This window comes from Phodopus roborovskii, unplaced genomic scaffold, assembly GCF_943737965.1.
Source record: "Phodopus roborovskii unplaced genomic scaffold, PHOROB, whole genome shotgun sequence".
NCBI classification, from domain to species: Eukaryota; Metazoa; Chordata; class Mammalia; order Rodentia; family Cricetidae; genus Phodopus; species Phodopus roborovskii.
In genome coordinates, this window is record NW_026126585.1 from 5,527,134 (window position 1) to 5,548,146 (window position 21,013).

Sequence of the window (21,013 nt, forward strand, 5' to 3'; positions counted from 1 at the left end):
CAGAGCCACGGATGTAGTCTCAGTAATCCTGCTAGGCAAAGAAAAGATAAGGCCGCACTGCTACCAGTGCTGTTTGCTTTCCTTCCCTATTATCTGCCTTTTCTTTCCTTTCTTCCTCATGGTCCCAAGGCGAAATTTACAGAGCTCTCACTGTGGTAGCAGAGTGCCCGTCCACCCTCAAATAAGATGCTCTGTAAACATCTTAGGCAGCGACTGTGCAATGCTTGCTATCTTAGTTCTGACAGTGGGGGAAGATGGAACCCAGAGCCTCAAATATGCTGGACAAGAATGTGGCAGCTGAGCCACATCCCAGTCCTGTGTTATGTTTCCTCTGGATTCCAAGCTGTGTAGGTTACCTGGCCATCTCTTCAATATATTATTGGGTAACCCCTGCCACCACCTTTAAATATATTACAGTATGGCAAATAGTCAGTAGTACAAATCCTACTGATGGGCAGAAAACAGATTGAGAATGGCTTTAATCTGGGGCAGTATATAATGCTTTCATCTTGGCCCAGAAACCCAATATGCAAATACCATATGAACCTGCAGTTATAAAGGATATGGTGATTTCTTTTGGTCTTAATGGCCATTGTAACATGTGGTACACAGATATCCATGCAGTCAAAACACTCATACACAGAAAAGGAAAACAAAAATGAAAAAAAAAATTAAAGGATTACTAGTGTTATGAATACAATTTGTTGCTAGGAAAAAATAATCCCTTTATTATAACATTTGATATAGACAATCATATGGATTTTGGGGAGTAATAGTAAAAAGCAGGGGCTACAGTGATGATATTTTACAAGTTATGAGCACTTACTTCGTTTTCAGAGAATCTGAGTTCAGTTCCCAGCAACTATGCCAGCTGCTACCTCCAGCTCCAGGGCATCCAATGGCCTCTTCTGGCCTCCACTGGCACCAGTACTCACCCCCCCACACACACATTAAAAAACACACAGCCAACAACAGTCTCACCACCCCCAAGATCTGTCCCCTATAAACGGTATGCATTTCCCCAGATATGAATGGTTAGGGTCTTGCTTCCTTCTCAACTTCCTTCATTGGAAGAAGGAATTTCTCTTTGATGTGCCAGTATTTGAAGACCCGTTGAACAGTACACCGAAAACTCAACAGGCTAATTATAACTATCCCCTCCATCCGCTTTGTGACAGGACCTGACCGTGTAGCCCTGGCTGGTCTGGAACTCGATTGTAGACCAAGCAGGCGGGCCAACATCTCATAGAGACCCTCCTGCCACTGCCTCCTGTGCTGAGATTAAAGGTGTGCACTGTCACACTTGCCAATTAATTATAAGGATCAGATCACTTAGTAAAACCATTCCCAGTTGTTAAGACATCTTTTCCTAGTTGTATTGAAGCTATTCAAGACTAGCTTCAGGACCATTAAGATTGCTCAGCAGGAAAAGGCACTTGCTGCCAATCTGATGACTTAGACCTCTGACCACAGTGGAAGAGAGAACAGATTCCCCCAAGCTGACCTTGAGTTCCACATGCGTATCATGAGTTCCACATGCGTATCATGTGTGCATACACTCGAATATAAAATAAAGTATAATAAAGTATAACATAATAGGCTGGCCATTGGTGGCAGAGACCTTTAATCCCTGAACTTGGGAGGCAGAGGCAGGCGGATCTCTGTGAGTTCGAGGCCAGCCTGGTCTATAGAGCACTTTCCAGGACAGGCTCCAAAGCTACACAGAGAAACCCTGTCTCGAAAAACCAAAAGTATTAAATAATAAAGTCTAAAAATAAACAAAACCCAAAAGGCTATTCTCACAATTACACTTTTCCACACTTAACCATGCTCTACTATTACACACAAAGTTATCCCAGCAGAGGAAGGGCTAAAGGCATATAACAAGCAATAATCCCAGTGTTCTCCACCAATTCTAGTATCTCTAGCCCAGTGAAGACAACCAAGCAAACACATTTTAAAGTGCAATTAGGAGCTGGGGGAGTCCTGAGTCACTGTTCTTATGAGGAAGGTCTGAGTTCATGTTTGCAGAGTCTCAAGTCTGTTTTCTTTTATCTCCTCCACATTCCAAGTGCAGGGACTGGAAAATTCAGAGCTCAGAGACAGGCTCTGATGCACTTCCTAGAATCAGGGTCTGAGAGTCATGTTTAAACCACCAAGAAGATAAAGGTGGAAGGCGCGCAGATACAGACTCTTGGGTGCTTAATGTAAAACTAAAATAGTTCACACCTTCAAAAGAAAACAAATTCCCCCTGACTTCCCATTTTAGAAGTTTAGTTGATAAAGTTAAGATATTTTTAAAGAATGCAGAAAGCTGCATTTCCTTTCACCCTCAGCAGTTGGCTATGGAAGAACAATTTACTCACGTATCTTTTTTTGCTGGTTGTTTTGTTTTTTGTTTTCAAGACAGGGTTTCTCTGTGTAGCCCTGGCTGTCCTGAAACTCACTCTGTAGACCAGGCTGGCCTCGAACTCACAGAGATTCTATGAGTTCTGCCTCTGTCTCCTTAGTGCTGCCACCATTGCCTGGCTTCCTTGTATAACTTAAATCACAAACAACAGACATAACTAAACCAAGGAATCACCTAGGAAGCTTCTAAAACATCAACACACACACACACACACACACACACACACACACACACACACACACACACACAACCTTGTCGCAGGCCCTCCAGCCAAATAGTGTGCAAACAGCTGTTCTGTAAGCCCCACCTCTCAACACTCACCAGCGCACTCAAGAAACACACCACTACTGCTCAAAGGGAAAGTCTAAAGCATAAAAATGTTGTTATGCCTTTCAAACAGTTGCTACAAGAGATATTTCTATGAACAGAAGCATTTTTAACATTCTAAAACTATTTTAGAAAACGTTAAAAAATATATGCTAAGAAAACAGGATTTATTATCAAAAAAAAAAAAAAATACTTCTGTTTAGTCTAGATGGTAACTATTCCTGAGAGACTGTTTTTCTTAGAGTTAACAGTCTCTTGTAAGTTATTTCAAGTGAAAACTTAGATGAAACATTGCAAAATATTTTCCCATGTACCTTTGTTAAAGTTTTTTAAAATGTCAAATTTACGACTGATATGTAGGTAACCTAAGTATGCAAATCACTCTGAAGTTAAAGAGTATTCTTTTGTACTTCTGTCTTGCGTATATGCACGTACGCCATGTGCATGCCTGGTACCTGTGGTGGTCAGAGGGGGCATCCGGCCTTCATAAGTTCTTTCTAAGGTAACTAATAAAGCGCACGCACTGCTGCTAGAGAGACGACTCAGGAGCTGAGTCAGCTTCCACTTTGTCAGGGGACTACACTACACGAGGTAACTCCAGTCCCCTGCCTCTGATGCCCTCCGATGGACTCCAGGGGCCCCGGCGTACATGCAGGGTACAGACATAAATGTGGGCACTCACATACATACATACATAAAATGAAAATAAATACATCTTTAAAACAAATGGTCACGTTAAGAAATAAGAGTGACCAATGAAGATGAAAATACATAATACAGACGAGAGCTGAGATTAATGAAATAGTAATCAAAAGAACAATACATAATATCAACATAACTAAAGAAATGGCTCAAACCAGGCAGTGGTGGCACATGACTTTAGTCCCAGCACTTGGGAGGCAGAGGCAGGCAGATCTCTGAGTTCGAGGCCAGCCTGGTCTGCAGAGCCAATTCCAGGACAGGTTCCAAAGCTACACAGAGAGACCCTGTCTCGAAAAACCAAAACAAACAAACGAACAAAAAAGAGAGATGGCTTTTTGAAAGGATAACCAATATTGGTGAGCCACCAAACTAATAAATATTATAATTAATAAAAACAACTTATTAAAACCAAAGACAAGGAAATTACATTACTACTGATGTTTGGATGATTATGAGGGACCATTTTGAAAACTTGTAAGGTGGAGGAAAAAAATCCCTAGACATATGACCTACCAACATTAAACCAAGAGACTAAACAAGAGTAACATCAAGGGGCTGAAGGGATGGCACTAACTGCTCTTCCAGAGGACTAGAGTTCAGTTGCCAACACTCCCGTGGTGACTAACATCTATCTATAACAAGTTAGGGGATCCGATGGTCTGGGCTCTGTAGGCAATGCACATTGTAGTACACAGACCTACGTTCAGGCTAAACACCCATATACATACAATACAAATACATATTAACAATATTGAAGATATAATAAAGAAATTCTCAACTAGGAAAAGTCCAGGACCAGACATATTCACGGGCCAATTCTACCTTTAAAGATAACCATTATCAATGTTCCTTAAAGTACTACACAAAAGGGAAAGAATGCTTCCAAACTCTCTGCTATAAAGGCAGTATTACCGTGACAATAAAAGCAGGTAAAGACTCAACAGGACCCCGCCCCACCCCCAAAACAAACAAACAAACAAAAAACCCATGGAAGAATTTCCTTGATGAGCATGAATGAAAAAACCTCTCAGTACTTGCAACTAGACTATAACAGCACGTTGAAGAGATACATGGGCCTAGGGAGATGGTTCAGTAGGTAAAAGTACTTGCCATACAAACCTGAGGACCTGAGTTTGTACCCTGGAGCCCAGATTAAACAAACCCAAGGGAAATAGGAGGTGGGGGAAAGAAAACAGCCAGGAAACTCAAAGCCAACTAGCCCACAGTATGCCTGCCGCGAGTGTGAGAAACAAATCAATGCCACCTCAACACAGTCCCGAACTGTCCTCTCAACTCCATAATGCTCCATGTCATGTACATGCCAGTGCACGCGCGCACACACACACACACACACACACACACACACAGTAATAAAACTAAAGTTTCTAAAAAGTGAAGGAAACAATGACCAGAGTCAAGAAGGGACAGTCGACAGAATGGTAGGGCATCTTGCCAGCCATCTACCTCAAAGAGAATCAGTATCTACAACAAAAAAGATTAAACACCTAAAAGAACACACAACAAGTGGGCAAATGAACTGAAAATGCACTTTCAATGAAGAAATACAGCTGGCCAATAAATAATTGACAAGCCAACCTCTTTAGGCTCATCAGGATAACGCGAATCAAAGCTACAATTGTGATCCTGTCTCACCCCAGTCAGAATGGCCATCATCAAGAAACAAAAAGAAACAAATGCGGACGAAGACGCTGTGAGCAGGGACCGGGAGCAAGGGACCCTTCTACAATGCTGTGGGAATGTGAACTAGTGTAGCCACTATGGAACACTTAATCTCATGCACTGCTTGTAGGGATACACAATGGTGTATCTGCTGTAGCAAAGTTTGAGCAGTCTACAAAATTTCATCAGTCACCAGATAACCCCGTGCCCTTTCTAGGTGCAGAACCCTGACAATTTAAACGTGCCCTGAAAAACAAAGATGTTCAGAGCAGCATCCCTAAGTGTCAAAATGACCACTAATTGCTGAATAAACCATATGTGCTACAGTTGTAAGTTATTCAGTCACAGGAAGGAATCAAATACTAAAAAATTTACATACAACAAATATTAACTTTGAAAACATTTTGACAAGAAAGGCTGTAACTAGATGGTCATTTAAATAAAAATTTCAAAACAGGCAAATCGAAATGAATTACAGTACTCAATTGGAGTATGGTGTTGCAGAGGGTTAACGAGGACTAAGTGGTAATGATATCCAGGGCTCATTTCAAGGATGATGATGTGTTCTGAAATTAATAACAGTTGTGCAATTCTGAATATCCTAAAAGCAAATCACACAATTTAAAGTGGCAAAATTTGTAATACAAAAAAAATGTACCGAAATTTTTCAGAGCGGCCACACTTTGACATAAAAATGCTATGTCTGTCCTAGCTGAAAATCAGCCGTTTCCCTCAAGCATGCCTTCTCTCTGCTCCATAACCCTCTCTGTCAAACCACATCTAGAGTAGATAACTCAACACTACAGCTGCGTAAGCCCTACCTCCTCCCAAATAAAATAATCTAGGGATAATTCAGTGGCTTAAATACAGTCAACATTCACACTGGAGAAAAGCAGTGACTGACCACACACAGTCAGACCTCCACAATTTGTGGGTTTACAATAGTGTGAAAGTAACACAAATTTAACAGAAACAGAAACCACTCTATTTTTGATCACTCCCTGACTAATGATAGCAGTAGCATTATCTTTTGTGAGGCGAGACAGTGGCAGTAATCACAGCTTTAGTAATTCCCCAGGTTTATCATGTGATAAACAACCAAGATTCCATCATTAACTGAACTCAGCTATGATACTTAGTAGATATATGTCAACTTACAATAGATTTATCCAGATATAACCCCATCTTAAGTCAGCAAATATTGATAGGTATATCTGTAAATGAGAAATATTACTACAAATATGAGAAGGTGAAAACACTGTAATGACCTTTGTAGTGTCAGACTCAAATTGGACTTAATAGAGGTTGCATGCATGATACCTACTATGTACCTATATAGAAATAACTGTAAACATATGCTTTCAAATCTTATCACAAAGCTTATCCAACAACTCGTTAATTCCAGGACTGAGATGGAAATACCAGATAAACCTGAACATTTTCTTGGGCAGAAAGTAAGTTAGAGCCCAAAGAATGATACATTCCTGTTAATTGAACATGAAAGCATTTTGAAGCAGTTTACATTGGCCAAACTTGGGAAATTGTGAGCACCAAAATAAACAATATAACATACCAAATAAAATAAGAATCAATTTATTTATAAGTAGATTGATAGGGAACAGTCTTAGAGAAACCCAAACAATTAATTATGGGGGGGGGCAGGACATGGCGGCACACACCTGTAATCTCAGTACTTGAAAGGTACAATCAGGAGGATCACAAGTTAAGGCCAACTCAGCTACATAGTAAATTTGGGATATTATGAAAAAAATTCAAAAGGGAAAGAGAATGACTTAGAAATGGGGCTTAGAAAACACACTATGTCATGAAGTGACAAAGCCACTTAATTAGAAATACAACAATGTTACATGACAGCTATGAACAGAATGAACACAGAAATACTTGCTGTCTAAAATGAACCCATTCCAGGAGTAACAAATTCACAAAAAGGAACAGCATACAAAGTAACTGGCTTGCTTCTTCAAAAGGTCGTCATGAGAATATAAACACAGCAGATTAAAGGCAACTATAGAGACATGACAATGAGCAAAGCAAGATTCTGTACAGAACCTTGGTAGCCACAGAGAGAACATTCTACGGACAACATTCAACTAAAATAACTCCAACAGTCTATAGACAAGATGGTGATGACTTCTCAATGTTAACTTGCTAGGTTTGATGGTTGTATGAAATTATGAACCATGCTTGTTTACAGGAAGCATTCATGAAAGTTTTAAGAATGACAGGATATCTTACTCCCAACTTATAAATGGTATTTGTACCATCCTTATGACTGTTCTGTACACATGTTTCAACTATGAACTTACTACATATGTATGCAACTATTAAATGACTGCATGAAATAAAAGAAAACATGCTTTTAATACTGACACTTAGGAGACAGGCAGACAGATCTCTGAATTCAAGGCCAATCTGGTTTACAGAACCTGGTCCAACACAGCCAGGGCTACAAGGTGAATCTTTGTCTCAAAAATGAAAAATAAGAACTAAGAATATCTATATATATAGATAGAAAAATAAAATTTAATTCATCTACTTATTAATTTTGGTTATCTCCATGATGACTATATAATTCAAAAGGTATCATAAACATTTTGGACTACTTGGAAGTGACCAATGAATTAAATTTTTGTTCATTAAATTTTAGATATAAAAACATACCATATGTTCAAGATTAAACTATAGTATATTAATATCTTGGATCTTTTAATATCTTGCCCCACCAATTCTGTTGCATCAAAATAGTAAATATGACAAAGATATAAGGAAATCATTGGGTAACTGTTTATACTGTATGCTTTACCTAAAAACACATTTACTTAATCTATCAAGTTTATTATATTCAATTAAAAGATACTATTTATGAAAGATCAATTTATTTAATTCCTGGGACTGAATGTGGCCACTAAGCAAGTAACTGAAAGGGGTTGCTATATTTACTATGCCATTAAAGCAAATGAGTTAAAATTTAAGTTTAAAAGTGTTATCTAGAGTTTACTTGTAATACCTTTCATTTGCCAATGATTATCCAAGCTCAACTCACTATATAGTATTACTACAGCAAGATATAATGAAGAATATAAACTTAAACCCCAAACCTAGCTGGATTCTTCTTGGAGGAATAAGTTAGAAAATGAACAAAGATTGAAAGTTATAGGGTTTATCATTTGGCTCTGCCTGCTACTCTCACACAGGACCAGAGTTTGGTTTTCAACACCCATATGTTCTCTTCTGGCCTGAACACATGTGGCAGACATACAGTGACATAAAAAGAGATACACACCCATATATTAAAAGAAAAATTCAAATTCTGGCTTTACTAAAAGTTTGTATGACCAGAAGTCAAAGTAGCATGTCTCAGATAATGGAAAACTATCACTATGAAATATAGTAATTCCAGTAACTGCAGATAACAGCCAAGAGCTAAGACTGAAACCAAGTAATACTTGCATTATTATTATTTTTATTCTCAGTAAGTTAATATGGTATGAAATGGAAACACAGAGCTGTGAGAGGGTAAAGGCACTTGCCATGAGGCCCAAGTAAACAGAGCAAAACAAAATTTTCTGAACCAAAACTAATTTGCTTGCAAAGGATCCAATCCCAATTATTAAACAGTAAGTATTACAATTATCACCTAACAATTCTGATATTTAGTTTTGGGGATAGCCACTAATCCATCCCAACCCTACTGCCTACCTTTTCTAAACACCTCAGTGAAATCTCAATATAGCTTCCAACTTTCTACTCTTTACATACTCTGTTCTCTCATTTGAAATGCACAAAAGAGTACTTTTTATGGGCACAGAATCATCATTCTGAAAGGAATCTTAGAGTTATGCTAGTCTACTTTATAAATTAATAACACCATTTACCTAAGGGTGTATGAAAGTCCAATGTTAGCATTCTTTCTGTTATACAGTGGTTCATAACACCCTAGATAGTATTTGTTAAAATCAGATTTCCAAACTCCATCTGCAAAAATGTTGCTCTAGTAATTCAGGTTAGGACCAGATCTTTTTTTTTTTTTTTTACAAAAGAATTCCCAGTGTCTGTAAAGCAAGGAGCAGTCAGGTATGGTGGTACTCAACTATAATCCTAGTACTTGTAAGGCTTAGGCAAGATAAGACTGCAATTCTAAGCCAGCCCAGGCTGCAGAGAAAGACCCCATTGTAACCAGTAACAGAACACAAGGAGTGCATGTATCAGGTCACAGGAAATGATACAAATAAAGAATGCATTAAGTATATTTTAGCCTTCAGTACTTAGGCCATGATCTGAAAATCACCATTTCATCTGTCATAATAGAATCTCCAAAAGATACTCACAGCTACTTGGGCTGAATCCATGAATCTCAGACCAAAATAGTCACTTTCAATCAAGTCCAGGTGATACATAATTTGGTCAAATAGTTCTTGTCCTTTGGCTTTTTTCTGAAATAGCAAAAAGATGATCAGTAAGTGGCTTAAGCGGGGTCATTGTCCTATTTTTGATCTTAGGGAGAAAAAGGTATTTCTTTTATTCTTCTGTTTATTGCTTATGTCTTAATCTTTAATGTTTCTTTTCCTCCAATAGGAAGATTCCCAAATCATGACCTAACCAATTTCTTCTCCCCCCCCCCCTTTTTTTTCCTAAAACAAGTAAGGTAGTCTTGGCTGTCATGGAATTCACTCTGGAGACCAGCCTGCCTCTGCCTCTGGAGTGCTGAGACAGTGCTCCACACCAATTTCTTTCTGATATCAACTGATTCCACTTTCATCAACTATAGTATTTAATTATTTATTCAAACTGTATTTCTTATTTAACATACCTTTCCCACCTGATATTCCACTGGACCCTTTTCAAACAAGCTTTATTTCACATTGTTAACCTTCCCAGATCTTTTAGAAAACTTATTATGACTTTTCTATTTCCTCTCTGTGTTTGCCTAAGTATTCTTTGCAATGTTTTTGTCTTGAACTTCTGAGATACTTCTGTGTATTTCTCTTGAATTTTAGGAATGTAACTTACCCTGTCCAGATTAAATATAACAAGAAAAAACAACCTAACCCTAAAGTCCATGACTACTCAAACTTAGCTCTGATGGGGGCTGAGGAGGGCCCTCGAGAAGAGAGCCCCAAGGACCACAACCCCAGTCAATGCTTCACTGGCAATAATTCCTAAGGTCAGTCATGCAAATGCACTCTCACTCCTAGAAGAGCTATCCCTCTAACTATAACTCACTACAGTCAGCTGGGAACTATCTATCCAGGTGAGGGGACTGTAGGAGAGGGAATTTTAGAGGCAGAGAATACGTAAACGGATGGCGTGACTGCGCCAAGAGTGTCCAAGTGGGACATGTACGGGAGAGTATAGCCAGAGAGAGGCATCTGAACAATACGGAGCAGAGCAGTGGACTGAACATGGCCTACACACTGGACTTGGCCACAAGAGAGGTGAGATGGAAAGAGAGATAGATGAGGACAAAGAGTGCAGGTAAAGGAGACCAAAAGAGCCCACAGCTGAAGAAATTGAGGGTAGGGGATGGGTGGGAAGAGCCAGCACCAAGCCTGTAACAACAGGCACTTGATGGGGGGGGGGGGGCCCTGGAGGCCAGCAAGCCTTTTGGTATGCTAACAGGCACCACAGATAGCCATTTGTCCCAAGTTTCTTCTGGGGCTGACAGAGAGCATTTCAGACAGTGGCACTAGGGTTTATTATTGCAGACAATTACACAAAGTGGCAGAGTCACTGCTACCATACCACTCAGAGGGCACATACTAACAATCAAGACCACAAGGGGGTGGGGTCAAAATACCTTCTCCCTCAATCTTTCTTCCCACAGACACTCCAGTCTGCAGCCAGGATAATCCCAAGTCCAGCCCAGGGAAGGAGGGGAGGGAGGGAGGGAGAGAGGGAGGGAAACAAGGGGGAGGGGAAAGGTGGGGAGTGCAGGTATGAACAGAACTCTGGCTAACTTTCCCATTTATTTCCTAGGTTTCATGGGCTAGTCTTAAGGCAGTAAATCAGAAAGTCCTTTCTTGTCCCAAAAGAGCCAAAAGTCTCATTAAAAAATTTGGGTTTGAGAATGATTTTAACTTCATCTAGGGATGTAACTCATATCCCATTCACCCATTGAAATGTAATTTAAGCTAGGTGTGGGGGTACAGGCCTTTCCTCTCAGCATGAGAGGGAGACTCAGGCAATGTCTGTGAGTTTCAGGCCAGCCAGTTCTACATAGTGAGATACTGTCTCAAAAAACAACAGGAGTATGTAATTCAGTGGATTTTAGTACACACAATAAGTGTGTAAAACCATCAGAGTTGATTTCAGAATATTTTCATTACCTCTAAAAGATATTCCATATCCTATGGCTTCATTTCTACCTATTCTGCTAGTTCCCAAGCAACCACTAATCTATCTTTTCATTTCTACAGCTTGCCATAAAACAGAATCAAAATGTGTGGTTTTTTGACTAGCATAGAATTTTCAACAGTTATTCATGTTGTTAACAGAAAATCACTTTCATTTCTTTTCAGGATAGTAACTTGTTGTAACCTATACATCCTGAGGTCCTCTCAGCCATTCCCACCTTTTGCCTATTATAAACAATGCTACTGTGAACATCTACACAGTTTTGTGCAAGCATGTCTTTAATTCCCTTGGACAGATTTTGAAAAGTAGAAATACTTAGTCACGAGGTAACAATGTCCTATCATTTGAATAGGTATGGGATTGTTTTCCAAAGAGCTGTTTTACATTTCCCAATCTCAAATGTTAGTTTCTGATTTCTCCAGTTTCTCCAATACTTGCTATTATGGGACTTTTGAGCCCTCTTATTTGAGTATGAAGAAGTATTTTATTGTGCTTTTTGGTGCTGGGGCTTAAAGCCTGGGCCTCACACATATAAACATATTTGGCCACTAAACTATACCTCACCCAACTCTGACTTCTCATGTATTTTATATGTCCTAACTAAACAATGTCTACTTAGCCAGGCAGGAGTGATGCACACCTTGAATTCTGGCACTCAGGAGGCAGAGGCAGGCAAATCTGTGAGTTTGACACCAGCCTGGACTATAGAGCAAGTTCTAGAACAGCATGGGCTACAAAGAGAAATCCTGTCTCAAAAAAACAAAATCAAACAAAAGTCTACTTAGATCTTTTGCTTATTTTTAAATTGGGTTATCTTTTTATTTTGTTGTAACAGTTCTTTATATATTCTAGATACAAGTTCCTGGTCAGATATATAATTTTGAAGCACTTTGTTGTTATGTTCTAAAGTCTTTTATCTTTCTAAGTGGTACCTTTTAAAAGGCACACATTTATAATTGGGATTAAGTCTAATTTGCCTGATTTTTCTTTCTTTCTATTTTGTTACTCATTATATTGATGGCATTATCTAAGAAAATAAATATTCCTACATTTTCTTCTAAAGATTTTACAGATTTAGTTCTTAGGTTTATATCTTTGAGCTATCTTAATTTTTATACCTACTATGAGGAAAGCAACTTTATTCTTCTGCATGTACATATCACGATTTGTTGGGAAGAAAAAAACCATTCTGTTGAATAATTTTGGTGCCCTTATCAAGACTCAACTGACCACAAATGTAGGCAGAACACGCACACATATGAAAATAAATAAATCTGGTGGCTGGAGAGGTGGAGAGGGGTTAAGCATGCTTGCTGCTTTTCTAGAGGGCCCAAGTTCAGTTCCCAGCACCCACACTGTGCATGTCATAAGTAAGTCTATCTACAGTGGATATACTGCCCTCTTCTGGCCCTCTTCTGGCCTTGATGAGCAGCTGACTCATGTGTACATAGGCACACAAGTACACAAATAAAATTTTAAAAAACTGAATCTAAGATTTATTTTTAAAGGCCATGTTTTTTGTTCCAAAAGAACAATCTAAAGCGGTGGCTCTGTCACTGCAGCTGTCCCCTAACATGTCTAGACCCAACCAATGTGTCACCATTTTGGCCGGACACTAAACACTTGGTCTACTTCTTTTGAAGCTAATACCTTTTCTCCTCTACACCACAGTGCCCTTTGAAAATGCTTCTCTAAGAATTCACAGTATCAGCCTAGCCATCAACAACCCTAAGACTTCATACTTCAAACATTACGTAATAAATTTTTCCCTGGGCTCTCACACAACAATCTCATGCTTTTCACTACATATCTATAGCAAATGGACTCAGAAAACTCTTCAAGATTCTTATCAAATAAAAAATAAATATCAAAACTATCCTTACCAAGTATTTCATGTCGGAATAGCTCACAAACCCTCAACAAGCCCTTACAGGAAGAAAATTTAGAAACCGTAAAGTGTACAGAATCAAAAACTCTAAAAATGTGCAATGTCCACTTAGATAACAAACACACAATGAGGATTTGCAAACACTTTAAGAGAGCTGGGTATGGTGAGCACACCTGTGATCCAGCTGAACTTCTGAATGTAAGGCCTTTCAGAATTTATTCAACTATATACTGTAGCCACACTGAGCCATCGGTTTTCTAAACAGACTTTTAAAACTGAATTTTAGTAAAAAGTCTATAGGGACAGCAGACATCAAGAAACATTCAACGAACTTATGTCAAAAATCACAAAAGTTAGAGTTAAGTGAAGCCTCGGAAACAGAACAAAGACATAAGAGATCTGGTATCTGGAAATAGTTCTGAAATTAAGCCTGACATGGCACACACCTGTACTCTCACACTGGGTGGCTGAGGCAGGACGATCACAAATACAAGGCCAACCTGAGTCACCCAGTGAGATCCTGTCTATAAAAACACAAGTATGTACATGCACAGACATGCACAGAGTTAATTCATACCAGTAACTGCCCATCATTCAAGGGTTCTTGCAACTGCCACTAATTAAAAGTCCTCTTGGCCTACAGGTCCCAGTCCATGTAACTGAACACTTCAGAGCCTGATCCATACCCACCCTATGTCACCTACCCCAAGGAAGCTCAGACAACAGTAACCTCACACACAGCTGGCAGCTAAGAGGGCTGCTTACCGGCAAGTCCACACTAACATCTGTACCATCCAGAAGGGACACCCTGCATGTGATGACAGATTTGGCATCTCCAGCTGCAGGGATGTGTGTAGCAGCACGCTGTGCCTCTCTGAGTCGCTCCTTCTCAGCATGTTTGCGCATAGACCGGCGGCCAAGTGTTCTTCTCAGGAAGCTCAACATCTCTGCCACTAAAAAACCAGCAGTGAAAGAGATAGCAAGGAAAAGACACTTCCAAAATTAATGGTATAAAATTAATGGTGGTATTTAGTAAAATTTAATGGACATTAACTGGAAAAAGTTAAAACACATTACCTTTTATACATATTTCAAAGCATGTTGCACACAATACTTTCAATTTTCATTTCAAAACAATTTTTAAAGCTAGATTTTAACATAAAGCTTAAAAACATATTAAAATAAAGCAATGCTTACAGCCTTTTGAACTTACTGTCTTATTTTATAAGGAGCTGATCTAGCAGGAGAAAGCAATCATTCATGGCATTCGACAAGTGTCTGGGATCAGTAAGTGGTACCTAAGGTTGATGACTATCCCTACAGACATTACACAACAGTGCCAGACACCGCTGAGGCAGACTCTTTTTTTTTTTTTTTTTAACTGAGCATTCAAAACACAAGTAATTATCTATTTTAGCAAAGTACAAACAAATTCAAACTCCTAAAAGTTTTATCAAATATTCTATTGCTTAATGTTCTACTAAGAACATTAAAGTTAAGCACACAGTTAAAATAGCTACTAGTTATTTAAAATATTGCACATTATAACTGAAAACATCAAATACTGATATGGAAACACATACATGCAAAGGCCATACAGCCCCTTCGTGAACCTAGTGTCTTCAGTTTTACAACTGAGAGACTCCGAAAAAAGTAAACATTAACTGTATACACATAAAGACAATTACTAATTCCAGGGAAACAGTGTAGAGAAGGCAGGACAGTCACAGCACACACACAGCAAATAGCTGAAGTTGTCAGGACACTACTGTAGCTCTACAGTAACTACCACTGGAGGAGGCGCTGCCCGAGGCAGACAGTAAGGTATGGAGAGAGCTGTTCTCAGTTCACCAGACAGTTTAAAGAGTGAGGAAGCCTGGGAGAGGAGGCCGCAGAATTCCAGGCAGAGCCACAGTTTTAAAGCCTCCAAATTAAATGACTATTTCAACTAGACGGGGCTGTCAATCTGCTTTTTTAAAGGGTAACTTTAAGGTCATATTCCTGTGTTAAAATTTAAATACCCATGAACTCAAGATTACCAAACACATTTCACAATAGTGTTTTACATGTATTTCAGATTTTAACCCAAAGAAAGAACTTCAGTTCGGGACAGCCAACCCCACACCCACCAGCTATGTGGTTTCTCCAGGTGGGTTTTAAATAGGTCTCCAGGCTTCTTTCACTGTGGACTCCGAACTTTTAAAGCTGTTTTTACTGAACCCTACTCCTTCCTTTTAACCCAGCTCCATCATACCCACAGAGAAACATACTGATAGCTATGCTAGTCATTACAATCACACTTCCACTGAACCTTATTATAATCAGATAATTGAGAGTATAATCTGAGCAACTTGAGTATAATCCTTATTTTTCTTTAGTATCTTAAGATTTTTTTATCAGCTTTTTAAAAGAAAAATATTCAAAATGCTTTATAAATTTATTTCCTAAGAAACTATAAAACTATTTTTCTTACCTTACCCTGACATTTTGAAAAACAACTACTACTGTAAGTTATTTAATTAAAGAAAAACATCTTTCCTTTAGATTTCTTTTATTTTCAACAATAAAACCCAATACTGTGAAGAATAGCAAGTTCTTTTCACAGCATGAAATAACATACGTTTCAAGCAAAAAATGAAAAATTACTAGGAGGAAATAAAATAATAAAGGACTTTTAAACAATTTCTGAAAAAAGGTAATTTGAAGGATTACTAATTAGTTTAACAGTTATTACAGAGATGCAGCTTGGTGATAAGAGTGCCTGTCTACCATACACTAGGCCCTAGGTTAGATGCCCAGAAAGCAAAAACAAATTAACTAGATAAACAACCCAACAGAAGAAAATGGGTGACATGAAAAAGGACATCCCAAATGAGAATAACATGGAAGCCTCATAAATAATTCTTAGCACTTGGAAAGCTAAAAGAGGGGAGTTCTGAGTTCTAGGTTAACCTGGTCTATGTACATGCCAATTCCAGGCAATTATGAGCTACAAATGAAGGTCCTATATCAAAAAACAAAAAACAAACAAACAAAAAAACCCCAAAACCCAACAAACAAATAAAAAAGATAAGAGGGCTGATAAGATGGCTCAGTGAGGCAAGGTCCTTAAGGCAAAGCCTGACATCTGAATCTGGTCCCCAGAAGGGGAGATCCAACCCTATAGGTATGCAAGTGTACCCCCTCACATCAAACTCAAGATTAAGAGTCCAATAGCAGCTGAGAAGATCTAAACTAAAATTAGATAAAAGCCCACATACCCAGCAAGGGGGGGGGGGAGAAGAGCACTAGGATGCAATCATCACTGGCTACACAGCAAGTTCTAGGCCAACCTAGGCAACATGAGACTCTGTCTCAAATACAAAATAAACAAGTAAAAGCAAAAAGTTACAAGTGGGATGCACCTGACACATCAGCACTGCACAAGCTAAGTCCAGGGAAGACACCTGTCCCTGTATGCCTTCGGTCTCTAGTGGGTGGGGGGTGCTGAATGGTGGAAGGAGAGACCAGCTCCCATAGGTTCTCTGATATCCTCACACATGCGCGTAAACACACACACACACACACACACACACACACACACACACACACACACACACCAGTGCTTAAAAAAAAATGCCATGGAGGAGTCCTTGGTTGGATCTCCTTGTAGCAGAGAGAATGCTTTCATACACTGTCATACATTACCCTATTTGAACAAGTTACTAAATTGCATAGCCGTTATGCAGCAGCAATCCTATTTCTAAGTTGCAGGAACAAAAACTTTTCTTGGCCTAACTGACTTAAGAAATTCCTATATTTATCAAGATGCAAAGAGCTAAGTGAGTTACAGTATAAACACTGGTATAAGACACAGCTGTTTCTTTTATTGCAGCACTTGAGGAGAGGCAGGTGGATCTCTATGAGTTGGAAGTCAGCCTGGTCTACAGGCCAGCCAAGGCTACACAGTGATACCTTGTCTTAAAGAAACAAACCAAATCTGCCTTAGACTAAATTTTTAAGTGAAAATTCAAATCAATTGAGAAATGAAAACAGTATAATACTTGGAGATATAATCCACAAATATCCTCACACACATACATAGAAACTTCAAAATGCAGATGATTTAAGGGAGTTCTCTCAGCAGAGAGTTAATCCACATGTCATAAAATGATGTGTGGCTTTAAGTTTTTAAATAGTAAAACATAAATTTTAAGGGTTGGGGAAAAAAGTGTCCCCATATTTTTGTTCCCTCATGGCACCTGCCCTCAGCCCTGTTCTCACACAGCCAGTGTGGGTGGATTACCAGCCAGCACAAATCTGATTCCTTTTTAAATCTTTAACAGCTCTGGCTCCTCCTCCTGGACTTCTGAGCGCCCTATCTCTGCTCCAGTGTTTGGCTCAGCTCAAGTGTCTAATTCCAGAACTTTCTTCACTAGTGGGTCCATCTTTCTAGGATAATCTGTGTCCACTCCATCTTTCAGTCTTCTCTCTCTTTAATATCGTTAATTAACTTTATGTTTACACCTGAAATGCTTTTTCCTCAGACAGGCACGCTGAGGTCCTGAGGATGAAATTAGGTGGCCCAGTCAGTACATGGGCTTTTCTCAACAACATGGAGAGAAACTGTAATTAAATATTTAATTGACTCCTTTTTTACTGGCTAGCCTCCCTCCCCTCAATAGGACAGCAGGGACCTGGCCTGACTTGTTTACTGCAATGAATGATCAAGGTGCTTGCTGGGATGCATATTATTTATCAGACAATAAATAAAAAACTGACGTGATAGACTGAAGTGATACATTAGAAAACTGTACTGTTTGAAGAAGCAAATCCTAAAAGAGGACAATAAAAGAGACTAATAAAATAACCCCAGTTCAGGAAGGCAGAAGCCAACCTGGGCTGCATATATACAAATTCCAAGCTAGCTTGGTCTGCTTAGAGAGGCAGGCACTGTCTCTAAAAAAAAGAACAAACGTGGTTTCTAGTAAGTTTCCTTTTCAATCACAGAAGTGAAAACTCAAGTAATCAATTAGCTACTTAACTAATAGCTGCTTAACCCCCCCCACCCCGTTTCTCATGAAATGTGTATATGCATATATTACTGAAGGGCAAGTGCACCTCCTCCATTTGGCTCTTCGTGGAGCAGTGCTGGGGGCTGAACCCTGGGCATGCAACAAGACACCGGGCCACTCCAGCCACTGACTTTTATTTTAACAGGAATAGTGCCAACCTACAGAAAATGTCCTTACGTTATCAGTATCTACCACCCCAATTATCTCTCGCAAAAGAAAATGTAACCGAGAAACTAAACTCAGGAAAAATCACGTACATCGCTTCCTAAACAAGTTTTCCTAACAAAACCAAAGCCAACAACCAAAAAAACATGTTTGAGGATTTAGCTCAGCATAGCGCGCTCCTGAACACGGGTTAGGTTCCCAGTCCCGAAAGAAAAGAACTAAGGGAAAAGGCGGGGGTGGGGGGGGCGGTAAGGCTAAGAAAGATACTAAAGCGATCAGGAAGACACAAATAAAAGTGGTGCTCGGCCCCGGTTTGGGCAATCGTAGTTGTGAACTACGTTAAGAATTTATTGGTGGGCTTATCTCAAATTCTTTAAGAAAACAACAACAACAACAACAAAAACCTGTACCAGTAACTTCAAACTATTGCCCAACCGCTTCGGGGGCCGGGGTCTGTTAAAAAGCAGAGCCCTGGAGACTGCAGGAAGCGCGGAGACAGGCACACTCATCTCCGACCCACGGGAGGACCGGTCGGTCCTTACCCGACGCGCGCCCCGCGTGCGGGCGGGAAGCGCCCTGGGCCTTGGCGGTTCCCGGGAACGCACCTGCCTCACGCGCTTCCCAAGTTTCGCTGGGCGGCGAGCGGGCTGGCACGGCCCGCGCCCCCGACCGGTTGACACTCGAGGCCGTGCCCTCACCCCACGGCTGCCCGGGGGGCCGGGCCGGACCCGGCGCTGCCGCCAGGACGCCCGAGACCCCAGCCAGGCGCCCGGCCCTCGGCGGCCGCCGCTCGGTATCGCCCGAAACTCAGCGCCCAGCCCCATTGGCCGCCGCCGCCGCCGCCACTCCCCTCCCGGCTCGCGGCGTCGCCCGGGGAGCCGGGCCGCCCACCCGGCCGCGCTTCGGGAGAAGACGGCGGGCGAAGTGGACGCCCGGGGCCACGCTCTTACCTCTCACTCGGGGGAGAAGAGCGTGTAGCGGCCGAGGGCACGACGACAGGCGCGCACGACCCCGGGGGCAGACGCACGGACGGACGGACGGAAGGGCGGCCGGCCTGCGGGGGAGGACGGGGCTGCCGAGGAGGACGCGGAGAAATGGCGGCGCGAGCGGCGAGCCCACCCTGCGCTAATCCCCCGACGACCCCGGCCGCCCGCGGGCACGCCCCTTAAAGCCCGGCCCAAGCCCCGCCCCGCAGGACGGGGTGCTCGGCCCTTAAAGGGGCGACGGCGCCGCCCCGGAAATCAGCCTCCCGGGACGCAATTTAAGCGGGCGACGCCAGGTGGGGCCCACAGGAACCAGACGCTACTGTTTAAGAGGCACCTGTTGCGCTTGCCCAAAACTTTTTGTCTTATCCCGAGGGCACTATTAGGTGTGTGGGAACTTGGCTGCTACACTGATTCGTTTGTTCATTAGTTAAAAAGTAAATGAATGAAACAAAAAGGGGGTTCGGGGAGGAAACAGAACCTGGCACAGGGATGCACACCTTTAATCCCGGAATTTGGGAGGCAAAGGCAGGAGGCTCTCTGGTGAGGACAGGGGCAGCCTGGTCTACTTAGTGAGTTCCGGGACAGATTACATAGTGAAACCCTGTCTCAAAAGAAAAGTGTTACATTTATTTGTCATGTGTATGTGTGTGGGGTGAGTAAGGAGGGGTGCATGTCTACCGCAGTGTGGGGGGCTTGTACAATTGGCTCTCCAGGCCCCATGATCTCAGGTGTCAGTTGGGAGACCAGGGGAGTCTATGGGGTCTCTGGCAGTGCAAGGACTTTGGAAGCCCATTCCACATAGGGGGATACTCTCTCAGCCTAGATACAGGGGGAGGGCCTAGGTCCTGCCCCAAATGATGTGACAGACTTTGATGATTCCCCATGGGAGGCCTCACCCTCCCTGGGGAGTGGAAGTTGGTTCTCTCCTATCATGTGACTGGCAGGGGACTGAACTTAGGTTGACACATTTGGCTGCAAGCACTTTTACTCACTGAGTACCTTGATGGCCCTTGATTTGATGTGATTTGAATTCTTTCTCCTCTCCCTGTCTGCCCCTTCCCCCTCTCTCCCTAACTCTTGGCTGTCCTGGAAGTCACTCTGTAGGCCAGGCTGGCCTGGAACTCTGGGATGCATTTGCCTCTGCGTCCTGGGATGAAATGCCTTCGCAACTACCACTTTCTCGATTATACATTTTAAAGTCAAACATTGGGTTGGGATATAGTTCATTGGTTGGGAGTTAGACTAGTACACACTAGACCCTAGCACAGCTATTTTTAATATGGTCTGGTATATCTTTTTTTCTCTTACACAATTGTTCATTGATTCGTACATACTTAAAAGTTTTCTTGCTCCCTTGCCCCCAATTCCTAGGGATTAGAATGGATTTAAGCCTTTACCATTAAAAGCAACTTTCAGTCTACATGGG

The 21,013-nt window shown here is 41.1% G+C and overlaps 1 protein-coding gene across 1 annotated transcript in view; it reads right to left on the minus strand.

Moving 5' to 3' along the window:
• Epb41l5 (erythrocyte membrane protein band 4.1 like 5) overlaps nt 1-19,620 on the minus strand; it is a 92,507-nt gene extending 72,887 nt beyond the window's left edge. The window contains exons 1-3 of the mRNA XM_051203957.1: nt 19,552-19,620; nt 14,148-14,335; nt 9,469-9,573 (exon numbers count right to left, since the gene is read on the minus strand). Coding sequence (XP_051059914.1) covers nt 9,469-9,573; nt 14,148-14,327 — 285 coding nt within the window. The 5' untranslated portion in view covers nt 14,328-14,335; nt 19,552-19,620. The remainder of the gene's footprint in view (nt 1-9,468; nt 9,574-14,147; nt 14,336-19,551) is intronic.
• Nucleotides 19,621-21,013: the final 1,393 nt, after the last annotated feature.